Raw genomic sequence first — 25,962 nt, forward strand, 5'->3', positions numbered from 1 at the left:
ATCGTGAGCACCAAGCCAATGAAGATGCGATTGTGCAGGCCAGCGATGGAATAGTGTGTACACTGCACATGGCCCATTGCAGATGCGATTCTTCAATCCAGTGGAACTATTGGCTTGTTGAAGACGCGATAAATCAGGCCAGAGACGATAGCCGAGCGCGCGGCAATCAATGACCTAATTTAACGATCTTCTCAGCAGGAGATCGCGTCACATTACATTGTGCAATGTGTACAGACGCATCTCGCTAATTGGCAACACGCTTCTCGTTAATCGGCCGCGCCAACACTGAATACGACTTATTGAAGCTTACTAAAACGTGTAAAACGCATTAGCAACGATTCTTTTTTAACCGGTTAACCGGCAGAAAAATATCCGGATATCAGATAGTGAAAATACCTGCGGTTAACCGGTTAACCGTTATCCGGATAATCCAACCCTAGTCATCACCATCATCAGAACACTTATTCCGTACCAATGATCAATATCTTCATGCTATAGCTGTCAAGCCGACGACAATTTCGAGGGTTCCACCCCCTGCATATCGTATAGGTCGACTGCATTGGGTGCGTATCGTCCGTAGGCTCACAGGACATGTTTTTTGAAAGTATTTACACCATTATGGCATAATTCAGTGGTACTCAACCGAAGGTCCGCGAAGCCATTTCGGGGAGTCCGCGATACATCCAAATTTGCAAAATGTGTGATAACCTAATTTCTATTTTCTTTTAATTAGAGAAATCACGAAACAATTTCGCTTCATAACTGCTTAAACTTAAGGACTCACGTAAATAGAATAGCCGTCTGAGATGTAATAATATACTGTGCAAACTCATTTTAGTCGCCAAATTGCCAATAGGCTATACTGATACAAACAAATTGCTGTTTAGAGATGTTTTGTTGGGGTTTCGCAATAAATTCGCTTGCAAAATAATCCATTTTCTCCTGATATATACATAACTTTTATACCAGAATAACTTCAAGATAAGCTGCTACATAGTATTAACTAGGCTGGACGTTATATTGGTGCCATGTATGTTGCGATCAGACCCAAAGGTGTTGTCGGCCGCGTTAGGCCTACGCGTTATTATGACATTCGCAACCACATATTTTTGTATAAATTAGTGGATTTCCGGCACTCATTCATGTCAAATCGAATTCGCGGATTTTCGAGACACGGCAGTGTATTTCAAAAAATTCAGCCACAGAGTGGGTTTTGAAATAATGACCATCTTCCCAATTTCTACATAAATAGTATGATAATAATTTAAAGAAAGGCATTTTGGTAAAGGCATTTTTACCGTTTGTTTTAAATGTAACCCTAATTGCAAGTGATTAAAAAGTAAGTATGCTACGCCGAGTTTAGTAGAAGTATAGTCTAAAGTCATGACTACTTGAGTTAATAAAGAAAGTAGTCGGAACAAACTTGAGTGCTCTGAAAAAAGTATTAGTACTTCGCTACTGACCAACTCTGTTTACAGTTGCCCAGATGCAGCCATTCTGATTCATTTCGTTCCCATAGCATAGCAATGGATTTAAATCTGTTCCAATAAAGTCCCGCAAGCTAGATGCCATATCCTTTGAATATGGGACGAATATATCGGGGTTATCGTTGAATGTGCTAGAAATCGTTTTCTAGGTATCTCTGTAATTTCATATATCGGTTAGGCTTTAGACAGAGTATATATAAGTTGTATGTTTAGTTTTAGCGGAAACGTCGGCGTCTTGCTCTCAGTTGTCAAGTCATCTGAAATTCCATTGCCGTTTGTAATGAAGTGATAGAGTTTTGCTCTGCCGCATACTACATACCATTCCATATTTATGACTCAATCCGGATATTTAACATTTTCTTTACAATAGAGCGTGTCTTAATGACATCCTTCTTAGCGCGTATGAATGTTCAGATCAGCGATTCCAAATATAGCGCTCGCTTCCGCAAGGAATTTATGCGACGCAATCATAACATTACTCTTCGCTGTTTAGTCACCGTTTGTAGTAAATGATGGGTTCGGGACAGGTACAACATAAAAGAGTCATTCCATAATAAGGCGTACCTACTTTATTACTTATAGCTTAGACCAGGGGTTCTCAACCCGCGGCCCGCAGACGTTCGTTTTGCGGCCCGCGACATCTTTCGTCATGAACGCAATTATTAGTGGCACGGTATTGTTACATATCAATTTAGCTACTTGACTCTCTTATCGCACCGTCTCTGTTTCATTTGATTACTCATTCTTTGATGTGTTCTAGATTCTTGATATACGCTCGAGTTTAGATTGTTATTGTTTTGAATCGCTATTCGGGTGGACTCTGGTTCAAGGGGACCCCGCTTCGTAGTAGACTTTTGAAGAGTGTTTCACTCACCGCGAATGATTTGAACAGAAACAAGAACAAGGAACGGGACATTAAACGTCGAAAACTGGGTTTGTAGCTCTGCGCGCAACAATGAATTTTCTTTCTCGGATATTAACGGAAAACCAATGTGTCATATTTGTCGAAGAACACTAGTAGTAAAGAAGGGTTGAAGCTTACAATGGTACCACGACAGTTTCTTCTGGAGTTATACAAATATACATATAACCTTCTCACTGCTACCTAGCTGTCAAACCAAGCAATTCAAATTTCGAGACATTGTTAAAATTGCCGACGACGTTACTGACGCATCGTTCAAAATTGATTGGAATATCACTAAACCAAATAAATCTGCTAGAGAAGGTGTATTTCAATTAAACTTTAACATACTGTGCGAATATTCGCTGTTTCCGGCCCTTAGCACCAAGGACCACATCACCTGACAAATTTCGACGTCACAGTTGTCTGATTCAACCGTGACCAGATAAGTAACAGCAATGTCCGTCGATCTTTTACCGCATGTTCTAAAACACGTTGCCGCGAAGACTACGGTAGCCTCGTATTGGACTAATCCACTGGCTCCACAGTCCACATACATTGCAGAGCTAATTATCTGGGTACATTTATCAGAGTGGGCATATTTGCAGACGAAATGCTGGCGGGGCAAAAGTTGGGAGGGACCAGCGAAAAACATCAACTTGATAAAGCTGACTTTTGTAACTATGGAATGAAAGGAGAAGGGTTGATTGGTTTGCTCAGAAATAACCCCGAACGCCAGACTTCTTCTCATATATTTGCGAGCTTAAAGTGATAATTGCCTCAGTACTGAAAAAGTGACAGTAATTTAATGCTTGCTCGCTCACGCATTGAAACAGAGAGTTCGGTTCTCTGGTGGAAGAGTTCGAAGCTGCATATAACGACTTGGTAACGAATGCAATGCACGCTCCATGAAGGGAATTACATGCGCCGCTGGAAGATACTTATTCTCACTAAAATACAGCAACTGCAAACTTACGAACGCCGTCCATCAATGCTTTAGAATTCATAAAAATGTTCTAAATGCCCGTATACGATTGGTATAGATAGGCTACAGAAGCCCAAATTTAATAGTAGCCCAAAAATACATGGTAATAATGTTCTGCGGCCCGCAGCGTCATTTACTGTTGAAATGCGGCCCGTTATACAACGGAAGTTGAGAACCCCTGGCTTAGACGAACGAAGCACTTAAGAATTATTCATAACATTTCCGGCGTATGAGTGATTGATAAATGTGCAGTACAGATATGCACACTTGCAAAGATATCCCTAAAAAACTACGGGGCAAATACTGACTACGAGTATATCCGACTACAAGGATATTAGGAGCTTTTTGTCTTTCATCCTACCGTGCGGGTTGCGCAGAATCGATTACCTAATTGATGCGGCATCGAGTCGTATGGGGTAGTCAGATAGCATTCATTATTGCGTCAAGAGTGTAGGTATGAAGTGGACTTTTCGGATATGTACTTTTTATTCGACCCCAAAAATATAAATCCGGTTTGATATCATTTACAGACAACATGATATTTAATTGCACTATTGCGACAATGTTACGACGCCACAGAAATATCATTTACAGTAGAGTGCATATCTTTGTAATACATGTTTCGTATGCTCCTATACTACCAATCGAGGCTTACAGCCGGAATTCAATTGAAAATAGTGTCGAGACATTTACTCTTAGTGGCAAGCGAGCGTATCATTCCATTACTCGATTTAGATTCGAGTACTCCAGCCCTACTTTCACCCTCATAACACTCACGAATAACTTGAAATTCCAGCTAATCATGCGAATCATGCGGCTCAAAACAGCATCGTATACGCCAAATGCCTCAGTCCAGAAGGTTATCATCCGACCCGTGAGGAGATCCTGACTCAACCAAACACCACAGTAGTGAGCCATAGGCAACCAGCCAACGAAGCCTCCGCAATCCAATACGTGGACGGATATCTGAATGGCTTACCGGATACGGCCAGTTCTCCAAGTATTTCATTGAGAAGTGATTCCACGATGTCCCAACGGGAAGACGAGCTGACTATGACGGATATGTTTAATGCAGTAACTAGAGGCGACCTACCCACACTGGTAATTCTACGTTGCTTTCTCAAGCTTGCGCAAACCCCCAATCTAGTTAGTTGGCGGTCAATTAACTACTGGTGTTTGGAGTAGTTCTACTTCTAGTTCTAGTTGTGGATTTTGAAAAATGAGTAATAGTATTAGTGTGGTTATAGTGATAGTTTTAGTTGTATATTGAACAAAAACTTGGTTGCCGAACGACTAGAAAAACACGTGTCGTTATTTGTCGCGAATGGCAACGTTGTTCGGCTGTGTGATGTTCTTGCAGCCAGCTCCGAGACATCGCTGCTAACAGTAGCGTTGCCGTTAGCAGGGTTAGGGAGACGAAACTAACCCTTCCAGTTTCAACTTGTACTGATGTTCAATTGTTCATGTGTAAAGCCGATCGATAAAATAGAACTGAACCAGTTGTTTCGAAATTGCATCTAGTTAGTGAGTTTTACTTAGTTAGTCGCGGATTTCGAAGTTCGTAAGTTCTAGTTCTAGATTAATTCTAGTTCTAGTTCTAGATCAATTCTAGTTCTAGTTCTAGTTCTAGTTTTAGGTCTCGTTCAATTCTAGTTGTAGTTATAGTTATAGTTATAGTTGCGTGTTTTGAATTTAGTTGTTCTAGTTCCTGTTCTACTTGCGCATTTTGAAAGCCCAGTAGTTTGTACAAGCCTCTTGCGCCACTTCTAGTCATTATTAATCTTGGTACTATGTATCTAGTTTTATTTTGAAATTTCCTTTACAGCGCCGATTCTCCGTGACGGAACAGAACGAAACCGTTGACGAGCGTGGGAACACAATACTCCATCTCGCAGCTACAGCCGGACAACTCCAATCGATTCAGTTTTTGATGGGCGGTCCTCTCGCAGACGCGATATCGCTGCCGAATGATGAGCTGATGACACCCACAGCACTTGCTGTCATGGTATGCGCAAGAGTTGACACTGGCTATAGTTATACTTGTGTTAGTTGCATAGATGGTCAGAAACGAAGTACATCTACTGTTTCGGAGTAGGCTACTCGGGTAGGTTTTGTGTACTTTTGTTTCGGCAAATTCTATGACCAGCAGTCATCGCTAGATTACTCTTATCTGTATGAAATAACTGCTAAAATAGTGTCAGTTGGCCGTGTAGTTCACATCACAGAGTTCAAGCTGTTATTACGTTTATCGTTTAGACTTTAGATATTCATGGACTTATCAAAACACTCATTCACAATTCTTTGATTCTTTGGGTTTGGAATCAAAGAGAGACAATGATGAGTGTCTGGGGATGCGAGCTCCCTTATCATCACGCGCGCACGCGACCGTTTACTTTCAATGGATCTATGAGCTTCAATCCTGTACCTCGCAAATCGCTTTCCGCTATGTTATGATTAATCGAGGTGGCGTGTATTAGTAATGATCTGTGAGTTGTGTTTCTGTTTAAATAATCTCGTAGCAAACGAACTTGTCATTTCTGGCTGCATCAGATGTGGCAAAAAGAGAGAAACGTTAGAGAGAGTCTTTATTTTTCATCCATCCAAAATACATACCAAACAGACGTCAATGATAGTGGTACAGAAAATATGCATGTACACTGTGCAGTATTCGATATCAGATAGGAATTATCGATACGACCTTGAAGGTCAACTATAGTGTGATCTTACTCGTATCGAACAGGTACACTTGTCTCTATACAGTCTGGCTGTAAAATGCTACTTAAAAAGGAAAAGACAAAAGATAAAATTAAACGATGCTTGCAAATGATCAATGGAGCAATGTCTGGGCGAGGCAGGGCATCGCTTTTAATATGACGACAAGAGGGAATTAAGTTGGCCCGGTTGGTCTTTTCAAAATCTAAGGCCATTCACGGATATGTCATGGTAATGCATTCCGGATGATAGGTCCTGATTACTTGGTAGATCTCTTAATTATATTGCTATTGAGGGGGTAAGTGATTTCATGGGGATGATCCATTCTTATTCATTTAGTCGGGCTCTACAGCATTCTCCATTTTAATGGTCATTTTATCTCTATAGAGAGGACATCTGGCCTGCGTACGGTGGATGGTCGAAAATACATCTGCGAGAAAAGAACTGATTGCATCATCCAGACAGGTGGGACTACATTGTTCTACTAGATCTGGTCACAATGATTTGAGTACTCGAACCTGAATCGAGTATTCATTCTAATGATTCGAGCCGAGAAGTGAGAGATGAGTTTCCGAGTATTGAAATGATACGCGTCTGCCACGGAGTGTTAATGGTCAATGACAAGTGTAATTTATATGCTATCATCCATCGTGAATAAATGTAAACGTCGATTGGTCATATCGTAGTATACGGAACATATATAGTCCAAACGGGGCCTACGATACTTAAGTAGTCCGAAGCTACACACGTTAGTGGAAATGACATATCTGTGGAGTCGCGATCAACCACAGCATTGTTACAAAGAGCAATGGAATTTGTATTGCCTGAAAGACACCAAATAATCTTCAACGTGACGTGGAACGGGTATTACATTCTTTGTGTTCGCATAAAAGGTACATATCGACGGCCTGAACCGTGAAACTCGAAGACTCGACTCGACTCGATTCGAATCCTAATACTATATTCAGGGTCGAATCACTCATGTAGGCTACTCGATTGTTCCCATTGTAATTTACCAATAGCATACTCTGTTCTCGTTGTTTCGCTAAGCGTATTAACCTGCTCTTAATGCAGTTCCAAGTTCAATTTTGTAATATCAGTTATCAATATTAACCGGGGCAGCATATTCCATAACATATTAAATTAAAGAATACGCTGTTTATCACTTTATTACTTGATCAACACATGTCATACCCCAAATTATTGTCTTATTTCTTCGTAATGTAGAGTTTCCCAATAATTATATGCAGATGATAATCTACCTTCGGTACGATAATCTAGTGTGTCATTCCCGCTAATGGAGAGTCACAATTTCATGAATTTCCTCCTTGACCATATTGACTATGGAGAAACGTTACTCGCCGTTTTATGTATCAACTATGCACCCATAAGCTCACTCGCTGAGCATGGGTACATGTGATTCAAATACTAGCCTGAACCTTGAGCTTTACACGGTTAACACAGATTTGTAAATTTCACTCTAAGTCAGACGGGGTTGTTGAAACCGGATAAGAATGAGACTTTTGAGTAAAGTTACTCAGGGCCCCGCTGACAATAACGCTTCCGCCGTGTGCGCAACATACCCATCATTTTGTGGATATCATTTCAATATTTTCATCAATTCATTCTTAGTAGTTTCGATAATCGCCTAAAGTTGACACCCTACTTGGTAGTAGTTTGGGTCACGTTACCTTCTTCAACTTCAATTGTCTTGATTGCGGTTATCAACACTGCAATAAAAGCGCGCACAGTTAAGTTGACTAACAATGCAGTTCACTCCGAGGTCACCTTTATAGGAATGATAAGTCGTTTCTGATTTTGAAACCTGTTCTGATCTACCGCTCCCATTAGAATTACGAATGGTACAATGGCTGGTACGTGGTTTTCGATACTCATAATCAGATAGGAGTATATAGCCTATTGAAACTAGCTTTGGAGTTGAACATGAATTTGAATAATTCCCCTGGCACATGCCGAAAATACTGTCATTTCCGAATTTGATTAGATTGCATATTTAAATAGGATACCAAATCAGTTTTAGAACCGAATTTTAAGACACTATTTCGATATACAAACCCTCAATATACAATTGACTAAGATTGATATTGAATCAAACCCGAATATTTTCGGGCTAACACTCGTCAGGAGTGATCGTCAGTAACTAGTAGAGGATTTACAGCTATAATCAATTACAGCGGTTGTTGTTGTTTGTATTATTCATGGCGTTTGTTGACCACTATGGTCATTTGCAACAGGCTAATTTTCAGCATTTTCATTCCGTAGCTGCCGACTTGTAGCCCGGCCCACATCTAGACTTTTATAAGGCACCGTTTACACGGATAAGATGGCGAGGAGGAGCATAGATAAACCTCCAACACTTGGGTAGGAATTGTGGAGTCGACCTCGGTCGGACTCGAACCCGCAAACCATTCATGTTGCAACTGTGGATCATACCTAGGGTTGCATTTGAAACAAAAATCAATTAAAAACAAACACGTATAAAACAAGGCCCTAATTTAAAACATGTTTTTTTAAGCAATGACGCCACATATATTCAATTGGGACGTCATAAGGGATTGACATTGACCATTGAAACTATAGGGTTAATATAGCTCCTTTTGAGGAAATATCTGTACTATAATAACTGCTGATGTTGAACCAGATATTTTGAGGGTTCCATTCCAACTATCCCATATCGATATAGGTCGGCTAAATCGAATGGTAATTGTCCGTAGACTCATTCAACATGTTTTATTGGAAAGTATTTACACAATTATGGCATAATTTTACAACTTAAAAAAACACATTTTTTTCAAAGGTCTTTGTTTAAAATACTGTTTAAAACATGTTTTAAACAAAGTGTTTTAAAACACCGTTTGTTTAATTGCAACACTAATTATACCACTACGCTATCTCGCCACCTAGTCGCAGGGGTAATCGTCAGTAGGCTAACTAGATGAAACTTGAATAAAGCGTTGTGTATACATATGCGTTCATGCGCATTGCGCATGCTAACATATATGGGAATGTATATATCCATGTTCTTTTCAATTATCTACTAGTTGTCCACATTCAAGTCGAAATACAAGCAATTACTACTAAATGAAAACTAGTCCATCCTCAAGATTACCAGACCACGACTGACCTATCGATCTCGCCTTCCATGACATGCCACCCCATTTTTGTCGCTTGCTTTTTCTATACTATCATCTTTACTTTTCCTTCGCATGCCCCCTCTTTACATCGCCTACATGGTGGGTGTCTGATGTCTAAACCAATGATGATGATTGTTAACGATCTGAAAATATTCGGGTGTGTTTCAATATGACTCTAATACTACACTGTATAGTGTATATCGAACATAATTTTGATTCCTAAATATGAAAGCCCTAATCTCTGGTCCAGGCCTCTATTGACGGTTCGAGCATGCGTCCACCACTGCCGCACGTCGCCGCCCGGTACAATCAAGACCAAGTTCTGGACTATTTATGCGAGCAACTGGCGAAGGAAAACTGCTCGGTTGATTCAGCTGACTATCACAGCAATACCGCAACGCATGAAGCCGCGGCGCAAGGCCATCTCAAGGCCCTTCAAGTAAGCTAATCCGCAGTCGAGAGGTGGTAACGAGATGGTTACCGCTACCCTTCTGTGAAACCATGTAATTAAAATCAATATTACATGGTATATCAACACTTTTATTGTATTATGATAAATTAACCATGTAACTAACATGATAAACGGAATAACGAAATAAGCAAACTTCATTTTCAATACTTGACCTTTCTATATTACTATTATATTACTATTCTATATTATTATTATTTTCCATTCAATGTCAATACCCCATAATTACATATAGTACAGCCCCAGGTGGGTGCTGTCTGTGATAACAAAGACTACTCCAAGCTGTTTCAACACCCTCCTATATATTCATAGCATCGCGATTTTGTGGTGGTTTGAAATGATAAAAATTCTTAACTATAAGCTCAATTACATGTAAACTCAACCGTTCGACTCAGAAACCATGTAATTAATATGGATAATCAATATTGATATTAGATGGTCACCAGTATTATGATTTCATGGCAAATTAACCACAAAATAGCCATGATTAGAGGGTGGGTTGTTCTATAAGTTGGGAGATCAGGAAGCATAAAAGGAGTATCAGCCTGGTGTAATTGACCATAATGATCATGAATAATGATGCAACAACAGTGGCAAGATGGCATAGTGGCATAATCCACAGCTGAAACACCAATGGGTTGCGGGTTCTAGTCCGACCGATGTCGACTCCAGAATTCCTACATAAGTGTTCAAGGTCTATCTAGGCTCCTCCTTGCCACCTCATCCGTGAAAGCGGTGTGCTATAAAAGCCTAGAAGTGGGCTGTGCTACAAGTCGGCAGCTACGGAGTAAAATTAAAGACAATTGGCTTGGTGTAAATGACCATTGACCATAGTAGTCGACAAACACCATGAATACCTCAAACAACAATACAGCGACAATTATGATAATTATCATCGAAACCATGAAATATATACAGGGTTATCAGGATCAGTAATGTAGTAGGCTAATCGACTTCTATATTTTGGAGAATAATTTTGATTGGGCCCCACTTCTACTTAACTGCGTTTCAACCCAACTTCCTTACTGTCCACACCTTTGATTTTGCAAGGTAGCAAGTAGTTTGGATTAAGCTTGTGTGAGTGTGCTTTTATGAGTACAATTATCGTAAGAACCGCGAAAAATAGCCCATGTTGCTCGGTAACTGCATATATATCAATTGAGTGCACATGTTTGAAACGTTATTAGTCGATCCATGGAAGTCGTGGAGATGCATTATGCAATTATTAACGCAGTCACCTCCGAGATATAGTCAAGGGAGTTCTAATTGAGAGTGTCCGTTTAAAATACTATATAGTAGACTGGAATGCTTTTTGTACAGGTACAATGGGCGTAGGTGAACCTATTGTTTCGGTTCTTTGAATGGGAGTCTTTATCCTTACAAGCATAGTTCGTATTGTGTAGCCTTTGATACCGTGCGCTATTACTGGTGAATGGAGAATGGATTACGCTTCGTAGGATACTTCTATCAGTGCGGGACTTTGAGCTATTATATTGGTTAGGCTACCGGATTGAAATAGATTGCTCTTACTGCTGAAATACTTATGGAATTCGTTACAAAAACATATCAGTGCCACCATATCCAAACAGACATAAGTCATTCTTGAAATGGAATGGATCAACACTATGTAATACCTATGATTCGATGAACGCTATGAAACATGCTACATATAGTTTGAAAATTGAGTTGAGTTCACGACAGTGATGTTGAACGATATTTAACAAAATTTATAATACTAAAATGAATTGTATAAATTATTCTGTACATGTTATTAACTTAATCGTGAACATTCATCCGAGGAATCAGTTATACGTTATATTCCCTTATAGCGTTGGTTCTAAACCTACCAGCCCTTACGCTAATCGGAAATCAAATGTTACTGAATTGCCGTACTGTATTGTATTTCATCACTGTACAAAATGTATAGTGGGTGTCAAATCGGTATGATCCGACAGTCACTGTTTACTGCATCATCATAACTCTTTCAGTCTGATTGATTCACCAGATATGGTGTCCAAAATCAACGCCAAAATTAAGATGTGCGTGTAATTGACTTAATCGTGAACATTCTGGCGACTAATCGATTCCACGTTATATATTCCCCTTACAGCATTGGTTCTCAACATACCAGGCCTTACGCTAGTCGGAAACCCTTCGGCGAATACAAATTTTCACAAAGTTAAAAAACATGTAAAATTTACGACCTTGTATTACTATATAGGCCAGTGGTCGGGAACCTATGGCTCGCGAGCCATATATGGCTCTTTTGGACATAAAGTATGGCTCTTTCCGAAAATTATAATTTTGTGCATAATTTATCAATATTGCAGCAACCTGTTATTAAATCTTCAGCACGATCAGAATAATTATTCTTGTGGCAGTATAAACATGTCTTGAGAGGTTAATACAGTGGCGTATTCAGGGTTAGTGGCTCAAACCCCGTTTCAAAATCCTCATATCTAAGTTGCTGTCTCGCCTGCGACCAATCTCACTCCCAAATTTCGAAGTATCCGACACGAAATCTCGGATGGCGATGAGTTGATTGCATCATTGAGAATAGCAGACAAGCCGACGCCTGTATGACAATACAGTTTTCAAATACACATTGTCTTCCTGATCTACGGCGAGAAACAAACTCCGTGGAAGTGACATTCACAATTACAAATTAAAATTACAAACAACGCCATAGTGATCCACGTTCTTGATTGACAACGTAGCTTTGTAGTTGCTGTCCAAATGTAGGCGTGTGGCACAACGTTGGGTTACCGCCGAATACTTTTGAGAATTAAGAAATCAAATCAAAATCGGTGCGGCAATTGCATTCAATTATTACACTGGTCAACAGAACGAAAAAAAATTGGGCAGAACATCTAAAAGCCGTTTCTGGCGTTTTCGAGGTTGCTGATTACGAATATCACATTAGTGATTAGAGATTGGCTCTTGTACCCCTAAAAAAGTTCAAAATTACTGCATTTACCATTGAATATTTCACTTGGCAAGAAGAAAATCGTAGTTTTTTTTCTAATTTTATACTGCACTTCAATAGATAATAATTGACTCTGAAGAACCCTCGTGTTGTCCACATGGGTTATCTCCAAAACAAGAGCCAATTTGAAAAAAAAACAAGGCCATTTTCGGAATCAGCGCCCTTCAGAACCACCAAAACCACTCTTACTTTGTATGCCTAAAAATATATGTTGACCATGCAGTGTTATCAGTTATTATAAATTCTTTGATATTTACGATGAATTGCGCTATGTTAATCCCGGCCGTGCCTCACCTATGCCTTACCTCCCCTTTCACGCTATATTTTCGAACAATAAATGGCAAGGTGCGTGATTTTCGTAGTAAAAATGTTCAAAATCTAGTAGACAGGTAAGGCACTGCCTCACGTGCCTCCCCTGAAACCACGTCATACACTGACGCCAGACATGGGGTGATTACTTCATGAATGTAATCGATTGCGATTACGATTACTTCAGAATCACGCGATTACGATTACGATTACAGCAAAATCAGGAAGTAGTCGATTACGATTACGATTACATTGGAAAAGTAATCACGATTACTCACGATTACATTTATTTTGCTTATTCTTAGAACTAATCTTAGGAGATATATTGGAAGACAATATAAGGCCTATTGATTTACCAACATTCTTTATAAATGATGCGTCAGTTGCTTGTTACGTCATAATGTAGCCATTTCCAAACAATACAGGATTTATCGCACCCAACGATTTGCATTCTTGCCAGCTAGGTCCGTAACTTCCGCACCCAAAAATCACCAATAGGGTGGGGAGCGAGCTCTAAGTAGAATCAAAAATACTTCGTAAATCAACATAAATTATAGAGTATTTTCGAAAGATTTAATCAACTTGAAATTTTTTTTCTAGCTTCGCGATTTAAATGTTTCTAGATAGCTTACTTTTGAGATTCATACCTCTTCCCCTCAAGAAAAAAACATGCATAATTTATGGTAATAGGCATTTGCGTGATGGTCATTACCGCGTCACGACACACCAAAAGACATATGCAGTTTGGGCCAATATGCGACTAAAGAAAGACTTCCGAAACTTAGTGTATTTGTCCGTCGTCAATATCCGCGCTGGGTGGGCGTGACTAATAGTGCTGTCTTTCCAATCTGAGCACACAATGCAAATGCCAACCGAGGGCACCCACAGACGAATAAAGGCATGACAATTTGTGTGAACGTCTCACGAAGTTTTTTTGGTCTGCTATACGTTTGGGCGACTGCAACATCTTTTTATTACTTAAGGGATCGGAGGTCACAATTTAACAACCTACCAGATGGTAATGATTATGAATTACGTCCCCCGGATCTACAAGTAAATCTGACCATCGGGGACTGGAGAGGATCAAAAATGATTAATAAGATGATTAGGGTTGCATTTAAAACATACGGTGTTTTAAAACACTGCCATTAAAACATGTTTTAAGCAGTGTTATAAACCAAGGCCTTTAAAAAACAAAATTGTGTTGTTTTTTAGTTGTGAAATTATGCCATATTGTGTAAATACTTTCCAAAAAACATGTTGTATGGGCCGTATACGGACAATCACCTTCCGATATAGCTAACGTATATCGATATGGGATGGTTGAAACCCTCAAAATAGTCGGTTCAACAGCAATAGTAGCCTACATATATTTCGTCAAATGAGCTATATTTACCCCATAGTTTCAATTGTCAATGTCAATCCACTATGACATCAAAATTGAATATTCGTGACGTCATGGCTTAAAGGAAAACAACTAAAACATGTTTTAATAAACAAGGCCCTTGTTTTAAACATGTTTGTTTTTAATTGATTTTCGTTTTAACTACAACCCTAAATATAATACAATTACCAATATTCTTGACGAAATTCTGTCTTGAAGTTGAAAATTGACCACTCTATGAGGCCCAAAACTCAATTGCTGTTTTGGTCTGATTTTAGCTACAATAACCCACGTGCACAATGCACATGGTGTATAAGCGGATGGCTATGGCGGCAGGTCCGAATATTGAGTAAAGACTTGAGAAATATCGATTGGCGCCCGTTTCAAGTAGAGTCATATGAGAATAAGATAAAGGAAACATGATATTCTACCTTCAACTCAATACAGATACTGCCACTTACCGTTACGAGAAACGGCAAAGACCGTCTCGGTTATAATATATATTAGCAGCTGTTGATCTTTAATTCGTCGTTGTGGAAACTGTGATGTTTTATTTGACGAGTACAAAATTTCAAATCTTTGTATGGTGTACGTTGTACGTACGTACATGCTACATAGGCCTGCTGTTCGCCAAGCAGCAACGGTCAAACTACGTATAACTAAGAATAACCATTAACCAAACATCAATACATAAGTTACTATATTTAACACTAGGCAGAGTGGGGATTATTATCCTGCTGCGAGGTAGTGGCGTCTGAAGTTGTACTCGAAGATGTATATATTCAAAGAAGTAATAAAACACGTCAACTGAAACAGCAACACACAGTCCCCTCACGTCCACTACACGCTTCCACTACCCCCCGACTCCGAGCCGCCGCCAAGCGTCTCTTTGTACGATGGTTCGCATGAAGCACATCACATCCCCCCCTGATCTAAAGATCACAAAATTGCAGTTACAGTAATAACCCCAACGACAGCAAAAAGTAAACGAGGCAAGAACAAAAACCCAGCAAAGGTAAAATGTCCAGTGTCCACTCATACGTCAACAAAGTAATCGGCCCACCATCTGGGCGGGACCCTATCACGAGAGGCGCGTTCAGTGTCTTGTCCGTCTTCCGATGCTCTTTGAACAGTACCCTCAACAGGTGGTTCAAGGTTGTTGTGCTCTCTCTCCTGCCCAACTTCCTCCTGGTTGAAGACCAGGTCTCTTTGACTGACAGCATCAGGCGGTTCAGGATTGTCATACTCCCTGACCTCCCCCACCTCATCCCCGTCAAACACCAGTTCCAACATTCTGGAAGGAACCTTACCACTGCCGGCAATTTTCCGTCGCTCCCCCACCATGTGCCTAACATCAGCAACATGCCTGTTTCTGCCGTCCACTTCCACCACAGCATCCGCAACTATCCCTGTCACCGTTCCCTCCCTCCACGGCGTGAAACACCTCGCGTTTCCAGGTTTCACAAAAACCTCCTCTCCCACCACATATGGGTTTGCATCGGTTGATCTATTCATTTCGTTCACGGGAGATCCTGGCAACCTTACCGGATAACGGAGGACAGCTTCCGCCGGAACAATTCCTTCTGCGTTCGGAGTGTGATTGTACCAGAACGCCATTTCCTCCACACTTCTTCCAGACCGAGCAGCCATTCTCTTAATCGTTCTATGGTTTCGTTCAATGATCCCATTTCCAGAATGTTTGTAGCCACAGCTCGTCATATGCGTAACTCCCCAGTCTTTGAGAAACTGAACTGTCTTCTGGCATGTGAAACCAGCGCCCTGATCTGTCAGGATCTGACTTGGCGGTCCCCTCTCCAAGAAGACCTGCTGAAGGTTCCGGATAATCTGGTCGGCTGATTCATTCGCCACCTTTCTCCAGATTGTGAATCGACTCGGCCCGCAGTCGATCATACTCAAGTATGGCTGGTTACCGACGTAAGTTATATCCAATGCCAAACGCTCCCACACGTTCTCCACTGACAGCTGGCCATGTTCCCATCTAACAGGGCTAGGGTCGATTTGTTGGCACATTCTACAATTTCCGATCACGTTTTTCACTAATTCCTGACTTACATCATCCGCGATACATCTTTGTGCGAGGAAAAGTGTTCTCGCGATTCCTAGGTGATGCTTCTCATGAATCTCGCGCACTTGATTCCTTAATGCGTTTGCTGCCCCAACCGCCATACCCACTCGTTTCAGCCACGTCTTTGGGACCCTTGTCAAGGAATCAGCAATATTCTCACCTGATGGAACCAAACGAATCGTCAACTTAAGAGCATACTCCTCAATGAGCTGCGAGATTATTCCCAACCGTCTCTTCGTGACCATCTCGCTTATCCCACCCACTTTTGGTCTGTGACTGTCTTCCAGTATAGAACTCACCCAATTGTACACACTGGTTGAGTCCGTAACCACTTCAACGTTCTTTATATTCCACTTCAGCACCATGTTTAATCCTTTCACTACTGCATCCAACTCCGCAACATTGATATGCCCACTGTCACTCTGCTTACGCATCCACGCCGCGTCTTCTACAACGGCACCATCTACTCTCAAGCAACACCCAACAGCCAAATTGCTTGCATCACACCACACTTGCGCCTGACCACTAGGAGACACACACCAAATCCCACCGACTGGATCTTCTTTCCGCACCCTGGCCATCACATCTTCGGCCAGAGTCCTCACTTGCTCCGGAACAACTGCATCCCATTCAACCTCGTTGGCAAGTCTTTTGACATAACTACATGCCACTCTCAACCATCCCGCCACAGGATAATGTCCCATTAACTTCCCAAACAGCGAAAACAGTGCTCTCTTTGTCAGGGATTCTGCCACCACAGGAAGTTCTCCATCTCTCCTCCATTTCCGCACTCCGCCTTCTTCTGCCATGACTCTAAGGCCCAGTACGCGAGCATCACATATCGACACTGGCTCTTTTGTCTGCAAACCGTACTTGGCCAGGTGATTCTTCACCTTTCCAACATCGACAACACTCGCATCGACCCATATGTCATCGATATAGTGATCTGTTCCTTGAGCCACTTCCTCATCCAGACCTAGAACCGTGCCGATAATCTTTGACATAATTTTTGGAGCTACGTTCAGCCCAAATCCCATTCGCGTCATGACGTATCTTTTGCCTTGGTACTCAACAACCTGAAACCGCTGCAGTCGCTCTGACACATGAATCTGCAAATACGCTTTTCTCAGATCAAGGACATATGCATTTTCACCGGTCGTTCGCCAAGACCTTAGCTTTTCTTGACATACCGCAGTGTCCAGACCGGGGTGACTCGTGACATAAGTGTTGAGTTCTCGGTAGTCCATCACCGGCCGCACTTTACGTTGCTTATTTGGTTGCTTCACAGCCATGAGCGGGATTAATCCGTCTTGGTGCCCATGCTTTGCAGGGCAATACTCTTGCAGCCACCCATCTTTGATCCACTGATCAACTTCGCCAGTAAAGGCCTCGCAACACTCTGATGGAACTGGGTACATTGCACAGCGGTTTCTTATCTCCGGCTCTTCTTCGTTCTCCCACACCCATTCCACAGTCCACTTCTCCCCATCGAAAACAGCTTTGAAATCGCAGTCAACTACTTCCACTGGCTGAATACTCGAGGCAACCTTCGTTGCAACACATGCTTTAATCGCACGAAGTCCAAACTTCGCGTTTAGGTCAGCATCAACCTCAACACCCCCAAGTACTTTCACGATATCATCCCCCAGCACTATCTTTGCATTGTACACCAGATCCGACGCCACTAAGAACTCGATTTCTACAGCAATACCATCAATCGTCACCTTTGCCCGCACCCACCCTGGGCAAGTAGTGAGTGTCCCATTTAACATTTCCACAACTATATAAGGTCCTTTTGGTGTCAGACCCAGTTGTTTACATAAGTCCTCATGAATAACTGACCGCTCACAACCAGTGTCCACCAGCCCATTTGTCACCATGCCACAAATCTCCACTGGCACAAATGGTAGCACCTTTCGCCCTCCTAATGCGATGCGGAGGGGGCGTCCGGTGCCAACGTCCCTCCCTGGCCTTTTCCCGCAGCCGGATTTCCTTTACATTGTCTGGCGATGTGTCCCCATTGTCCACAAGCAAAGCACTTCCTTGGAGCATTGTCATAGTATCTTTGTGCACCAGTAGAATTTCTACTTCGGCAGTCTCTGGCAATGTGACCCTCTTCCTTACATATGTAGCAGGGGCCGTATACTCTACGCTGAGCCCCAGCAGCACAAAACACACTTTCACCATCTTTTGTGGGCAATAGTACACGTGCCCGAGATGCAATACGGTCCAACTCTAATTGCTCTACCTCAGCCATAGACTTAAGCTGTGTCTTGGCATCTGCAGGCAAACCAGCAATGAATGCACACTTAATTATTGGATTAGCCCTATCCCCGTCCAGACCTATCAACATTGCCAACCTCTTCAGATCAGACAGGAATACATCAACCGATTCCCCGACTTGAAGTACACGGTTACGGAATTGTTCATATGCCACATAGCAATCCACTCCAAAAGCTGCCAATAACCCCTTTTTAATCAATTTATAATCCTTCCTCGTCGCCTCAGGCAATTGTTTATACACCGCAAATGCCGGCCCGTCGAGCAATAAGGGTAGGGTGTTCACGAGAGACGCAGTCGAATCTTGCAGTTTGGCAACCAATTCCAATTTCTCCGCCCATTCTGCAAAGTCGCCTGACGTTCCATAGTCCACATAATTCTTGACGATATCCGTTAACTTGACACTTGTCATCTTGGCCGCGATAGCTTGTACTCGAAGATGTATATATTCAAAGAAGTAATAAAACACGTCAACTGAAACAGCAACACACAGTCCCCTCACGTCCACTACACGCTTCCACTACCCCCCGACTCCGAGCCGCCGCCAAGCGTCTCTTTGTACGATGGTTCGCATGAAGCACATCACAGAAGTGCATTGATAATCCGATATTCACAGCGGTGTGTGTTATTACATCGAATACATATTTACTATGTGTGGATACTTCTTACGCAATGACACGAGCAAAGCTAATACTTCTGACGTAATAATGAGGAGTAGCGTTTGAAAATCAGACGTTTGTGCTATCACTAACCTCGTATAATATCTGTTCCGTGTTCAAGAATGTTCAGTTTATGTCATAGTCCTTGTGCAAATAAAAAGTAATCGTACTTTCACAAAGAAATCCATTAGATATGGGAAGTAGTCGATTACGATTACGATTACTTCGGATTTTTTTCGAATGTAATCGATTGCGATTACGATTACTTCAAAATGCTGTGATCGTCGTAATCGATTACGATTACTAATCGCGATTACCCCATGTCTGACTGACGCATCACACATTACAGTGGGTATGCAATATGCATGCTGCTGTGTAGTGACCATCATGTTTGGCCCCGCCTACTTATGTCCCCATGGGTCCCCGCATTGAAGAATATCGTCAAGACGAACCTACGATCTCATATAACTGACGAAAGTCGACGAATTTGCGCTACCATGACGTCACGATTTTTCAATTGTGACGTATTAGTTGATTAAAATGTATGGCTCTTTGGAACTTAAAATGGAAAATATGGAGTCAATATGGCTCTTCGGACAAAAAAGGTTCCCGACCACTGATATAGGCCTATTACTGGTGCACTATAAATGAACGGTGCACGGTGCATCGCAGTGTAAAAGAGCAAGGTCAGTAAAACAGAATTTTATTTTAAACAAAGACATCATATCAAGTATTTACTGTAAACCGGAAGGATGTGTTCTGTATGACTCGGTGTATCTCTTGACCTCCAGAGAAACCCCTCGCTCGTGTGAACCCCAACTAAGAACCGCTGCGTTACAGGCCACAACGATTATGTCATGTATGATAAGTCCATGTATATTATAAGTTCATTAAGGTGTAACATTATTGATCGATTCATTCCCTCATTCATGCAGGTGCTGGTTGGCAAAGGAGCTTCCGTAACTGTTCTCAACTCCAACGGTGACACGCCGGGTCAAGTAGCGGACAAAAATGGAATGGATCTTTGCGTCGGATACTTGGTCGTAGTTGAAACTTGCATGTCACTCGCCCAACAACTCATTCGAGTTAAATTGGAAAACGAAGGGTGAGAATTTATACTTTTATATTTTCCGATTAGGAAGCGCCTTTAATTAGGGTTGTTAAAAATGCATCGTTTCAAACGCACTGGGGCCCAACAATATTGCTAGGTTGCCTAAATAAATACACACAAAATTTGGCTCAATTCTAACCCAAAATGCGTGGTTATTGGGGTGGAATATTTTGGATTTGATATTTGATATTTACTCTGTATTCAGACTGGTCAAAGATAACGCCAACTTGAAGTCGCAAGTGCAAGCTTTAAACGAGGCCAAATTAACCGCGGCCAGACAATCCGTGGAAGAAAGAATAAAGGCAACGTTACAGGGGATATCATCTTGCGATGAAGACGAAGGTTGGATCATATTGCCTTAATATCTTGGCATCAAACATTATTGATTTGTCATAGGCGGAGAAATATTCCAAAAATAAAAGTAATATATATCAAAAACAACACGTTGACGGAGAACTGCCCAAACAACGCATACCCTCCCCAGCGTGGCATACGGCGAGCCGCATTAACATTCATGATAATAAATATCGCAGTAAGACATACTATATGGCCAGACATCAAATTCATAATATCAAGTGGTAGGCAGAGGTGGTCAAAGTATAGTCACCGTCGCCACTCATGTGGACTTACAAGTAAGTTGGAAATAAAGTATTTCAGGGCTACTTTTATCTAATAAACTGAAAACTTTAGTAGAAGTAGAAGCAGTCTATAATCGTAACCACTTGAGATAGTGGTCCGAGTAGGTAAAATCTACTTGAAGTACTTCTAAAAGTATGAGTATTACGTTACTGACTCCTTTGGTTGTGGGCCGATCTGAACAAGAGCAAACCATTGACATACTTGGTCGATTATTGCCAGATATGGTCTTGGGACAGAAAGCCAAGAAGCTAATACTTACTTCCCTATACCTACCTACCGTGAGCATCAAATATCGTATTTTTTCTTTAGTGTGCTTCGTAATGAAGGCTTTTGGTTACAAGGAAAGGGCTATTACGCGCATAGTCATGTCAATATGCCACACTTCCCTTCAAAATGGGTTGTTTGGTCTGCGATAGTTACGGTTATCTCCATGATATCTATGTTTTCAGACAGTATCGTGTCTCAGAAGCGGCCATCTTTACCTAAAGACAATGTCGATGGTGGTGTACCAGTTACCCCACAGCCCACTGATGCCAATTTACCGAGTAAGACTTTACACTCCCCTAAGACTCGTCAGATCGCAAAGGACGCGTCACAGCTCCATGACCCAGTGCAAATATCAGGAACAGTGAAAACCCGCCATAATCCACACCAAGATCCGGTAAATATAGCCCGATCAACCCAACCCGAGATGGTAGCAGATGAAAGTAAGCCAATGAGATTCCCACAAAGCATGGGCCCCCGCCAGCTTGAGCACCGTACTGAGCGGACTACCTTGGTGCCCAACCAGGCGCCCGTCCAAGACGAACAACGTGTTTCAACAACAAAGAAAGACCGCAGTACTAAACCAAACCCTAGTAAGTGCTTTTCAAACTAGAGACAATGATTTAGTAGGCTCGACTGTGAATATATAATATCCGTCATATCTAGTGCTATGGTTTGGTGCACTGTAAACAATGCATGTAAAATAAATGACTTTGTCAGATTTTCACCCCAGCGTGGGTTGTCAATTAGGTAAGCGGCACTTTCACGTTTTGAATAGTTCTTTGACATTCATTCCAATGGGTGAATATCTCAACCTAGAGATATACGTTTTATAACCAGTTTCGTAGAAAATTGAGATTATTCCTATGAACGAGGCAACGAAATTCGGTTTCTGAATTTGATTCGAGCGATTTAGATAGTTCGGTTCTGTTACTGTAAATCTACCCACTCTATTCCTAATGGATTCTTAAATTGGCTACATCTTATAAGAATGTTCTTTTCAATACACCTCTGTCTTCGCAGCTTCAACAAGCGACGAGGTAGCGGCAGTGTCAGCATCTATGCAGGGAGCCAAGGCTTGGGAAATAATGGCTATGGACGAAGTTCTGCGTCTCGCGCGCGACTCAAGATATCTGCCATCGCCGACCATATCCGTGAGGACTGAAGACTCCACTATGGAGTCCAAGGAAGTGTTGAGGTAACGGGGAATGATCAGCTAATCCAGACAATGCTGTAAAACAGTGTTCGTCAAACATAATGCCACTTGGATAATATTCAAGGTAACAAACGCCCTTACCCCCTAACATGGACGATAAGGCACAAACGTTGGTCGTTTCCGGTTAATATATATCATAGGCAGCACGATGCACATTTTCAAACTCACAACTCTGTAGAGATGTTAAAACAGACGCTATGAAGAAATACAAACTTTCGTTAAAATGTCATTGTACTTCATTGTGGTGCATTGGCTTCTTAGAAATTCATCATACTCGTACAGCAGTTTATAAATGTATGTACAATACACCTCTCTGGGTATAAAATCTGTTCGTAATAATTGATTGGTCAGAGACCTGAACATCGCATGCCAATGAACATAAATGGGACGCGTCGGTGACGATTTCAGATTGAATGCGACTTGTACAACAGCGAACGACGTGACAACGTTTTTCTCTTCTTAGTGCACAAATATAGATAATTATTAATGGTTTTACCACTGTTTTTTGTACTGTATAACGCCTGTATTTTCTCTAAGATCCCCCATCGTTCAGTTTTTTCTCGTAATATCTGTCCAAAAGTCGTTATTTGCGAGTGAGTTCTTTATAGTTTCCAACTTTTACCGGCTATACTTGAAAAATGTCTGGGGGCCGGAAATAAGGCATTATCTTTTTGTGACTGTAAATCATTTCGTGAGCGTTATAAATGGTCATCGACTAATTCTTAACTTTAGCGACATAACCTCTCGTAAATATAGTTGAGTAGCCCTGTTGTATATTGTCAGTCGATTTCTCGAGTTGCGTGATTTGCGACCAACCAGAAGATGAATCTAATATGCGTATTCAACAGTATATGGTCGTATTTACATTGCATTTTCTCTTCTCGTTGCAGGGATCGCATGGCAGAAGCAAGTCGATGGTTCCTGGTACAGCAGGCCGGCGGCAAAGCCCACTTAAAAGATTCCAAGGTATCGCAGAGAATGCGACAAACCGCGAACACTTTCTTGAGGCCAAAGCATCACCAGTCCGCACATAAGCCAAGACCGATGGTGGGACCGATACCACAGGGAACAAAATCGGGCCCGATGCCCGCCAGGATCATTCCCACCAGCTCGGTCAACTTGTCCCATCAGACTATGAACTCAGCGAGGCAGCAGTTGAGACCAAACGCCAGTCATAGTGCGAGTACAGTGGCCAATGACGAAGGTAATTATGCGCACAGTATTCCAAATTCTGATATATACTAATTTAGTTTACCTGAGGCTGAGCACTGTAAACGAAAATGGTGTATTTCGTCGATTTTTACCGATACCGATAAGACCAATTTCTAGCACCTTTACCTATGACGACAATATATTCAGCAGATATTTGAACATATGGTATATACCTTTTAAGGGCCATTTTCAAAACGCCAGGCCTTTTTCCACAGTACGCAAGTAGATTTTGCGTATTCGCACTATTTACTCGAGCTGTTATGGTGTTAGTTTTCAAAACTACGCCTGGAAGAGTTACTTGTTACTTATTTGCAAAACGCAACTGTTACTTGTATATGATTAAAATATACGCCGTAACTTGTACTTCGATTTGACTACCAACGATTATTATTTTGACTTCATCGTGTAAGAATATATTAATATTCCCCGTGTAGCAGTCGCAGATTATCGCTCTCTCACTTCAAACTATTCTGTTGCTACGTCACCAAAATCGGCGATTCATCTTTACCCCCAATTGTCGATACCGATGTTTCTTTCATAGTATGCTATCGATTTGACATGATCGGCGAAACCATAATCGGCCCATCCCTACTACAAACTGCAAACGTATGACTGAGTTATGACTCGGAACCCTGTGACTTAATTACAAGCTTGGTACTCGCTGACAATTTTCCAAATTATACTTGACAGATCAACACTCGAACACTGGCAAACATCGAACGGCTACTTACAGAAGCAATCAAATCGGGTCGATCGCATCAATCAGACCTTCTAGCGCGAAAAGCAGCATATCTAACGCGTCGACTATACGAGCCAACGACAGCACGTCGTCGAGCCCGTCAACGTTATCGGGGAATTCAGTAATCGAGAACACAACAAGAGACTCAAATTTACAGCCGCAGACTCCAGACAACGATAGGAAGAAGCAGTCTACATCACCTGCTTCGTCAGCGCGGTCCAGTATAGGCAAATACAGTCCAAATCACACCAAGTCCCAAGTCTATTCCTCTCGCGATATAAACTCATCTGCGGCCCAAGTCACAGTTCCCATACCTGCGAGACACAGCAGCTTTCTCAGAAAAGTGCAACCTCCCTCACCAACCATCGGGCGCGGGAAATCTCCCGCTAGATCAAACCATGCGACGTCATCCGGAGTTCAAACTGCAATTGATGCGAAGCAGAATTCTGTATCGAACAGCCAGTCGACGAATCGAACAGCCCAGACGCATAATAAGAAAGAAAACTTCAACAGCTTCGCATACTTCGTACCGCGGACCACGCCTAAAGACACTAAACATCAAGGTGAGTGACATCAGCTATACCAGTGATTCTAAAACTGTTTTGACTCATCGCCCCCATGTCAAGCTTGACATAAATTTATCGCCTCTCTAAAGACTAGAGGTCATCTATATGGTTAGCTTTTTTCCGCAGAATTCAAGTCAGCTGTATTCGCTTGCTCAAGCAGTTATGCTCGTATAGTACTTCAACACTTTATGCGCTCCTGCCTCTAAAAATAGCGGGTGAAATCGACTACTTTAGGAACCACTTAGCAGCATACAAAAAGATTGAACTACTAAAATATTTTCAGTTATCTAAATTTTAATTGAATAGTACAGTCATATTGAAATGAACCCGAATATTTTCGGCTGACACTAGTCAGGGGTAATTGTCAGCAACTAGTAGAGAATTCAAAAGAACACCGATTAAAAAGAGCATATATTAGAATTAGGATGATATCTGCACACTGCACAGTTTCTTCCCAATTAGATTATAATTGCATTACCATCATTAAGCTCTAGTTTGACAATTAAAATTATGCATAATTGTCCCTGTCTGATATACATCACTTCGATAAATATGAAATAATGATTTTCATTTCAGAAGCCGACCGCACTCCGACACTGGACACGTCGTCGCGCGGTAATGTCAACAACAACAAAAGCTATTTCTCAAATTCAAGGTAATGCTTAATTGGATTTTTATGTTCTATCGCAATGACGTTAGAGACGAAACACAGTTTCTGCAGCTTGAAGGGTTGCCCTACAGGTCAGAGATGAACGTCGATGTGAATTTATATTGAAAAAAAAACGGATTAAAGATTACGACC

General features: G+C 41.5%; 1 protein-coding gene and 1 long non-coding RNA gene across 2 annotated transcripts in view; one reads left to right on the top strand and one right to left on the bottom strand.

The window, feature by feature from the left end:
* Positions 1-25,962, top strand: part of LOC145458976 (uncharacterized) — a 33,379-nt gene that overhangs the window by 6,125 nt on the left and 1,292 nt on the right. The window contains exons 2-12 of the mRNA XM_080337493.1: positions 4,170-4,474; positions 5,199-5,378; positions 6,473-6,550; positions 9,491-9,679; positions 20,349-20,518; positions 20,730-20,866; positions 21,613-22,020; positions 22,451-22,625; positions 23,534-23,847; positions 24,546-25,157; positions 25,737-25,815. Coding sequence (XP_080193619.1) covers positions 4,170-4,474; positions 5,199-5,378; positions 6,473-6,550; positions 9,491-9,679; positions 20,349-20,518; positions 20,730-20,866; positions 21,613-22,020; positions 22,451-22,625; positions 23,534-23,847; positions 24,546-25,157; positions 25,737-25,815 — 2,647 coding nt within the window. The remainder of the gene's footprint in view (positions 1-4,169; positions 4,475-5,198; positions 5,379-6,472; positions 6,551-9,490; positions 9,680-20,348; positions 20,519-20,729; positions 20,867-21,612; positions 22,021-22,450; positions 22,626-23,533; positions 23,848-24,545; positions 25,158-25,736; positions 25,816-25,962) is intronic.
* LOC145459277 (uncharacterized) overlaps positions 3,078-25,962 on the bottom strand; it is a 416,587-nt gene continuing 393,702 nt past the window's right edge. The window contains exon 2 of the long non-coding RNA XR_013921333.1: positions 3,078-3,555. This is a non-coding gene — a long non-coding RNA (uncharacterized LOC145459277). The remainder of the gene's footprint in view (positions 3,556-25,962) is intronic.

The sequence above is a fragment of the Botryllus schlosseri genome, chromosome 2 (genome assembly GCF_051294905.1).
Source record: "Botryllus schlosseri isolate E-star chromosome 2, Bs_hap1, whole genome shotgun sequence".
Classification (NCBI taxonomy): domain Eukaryota; kingdom Metazoa; phylum Chordata; class Ascidiacea; order Stolidobranchia; family Styelidae; genus Botryllus; species Botryllus schlosseri.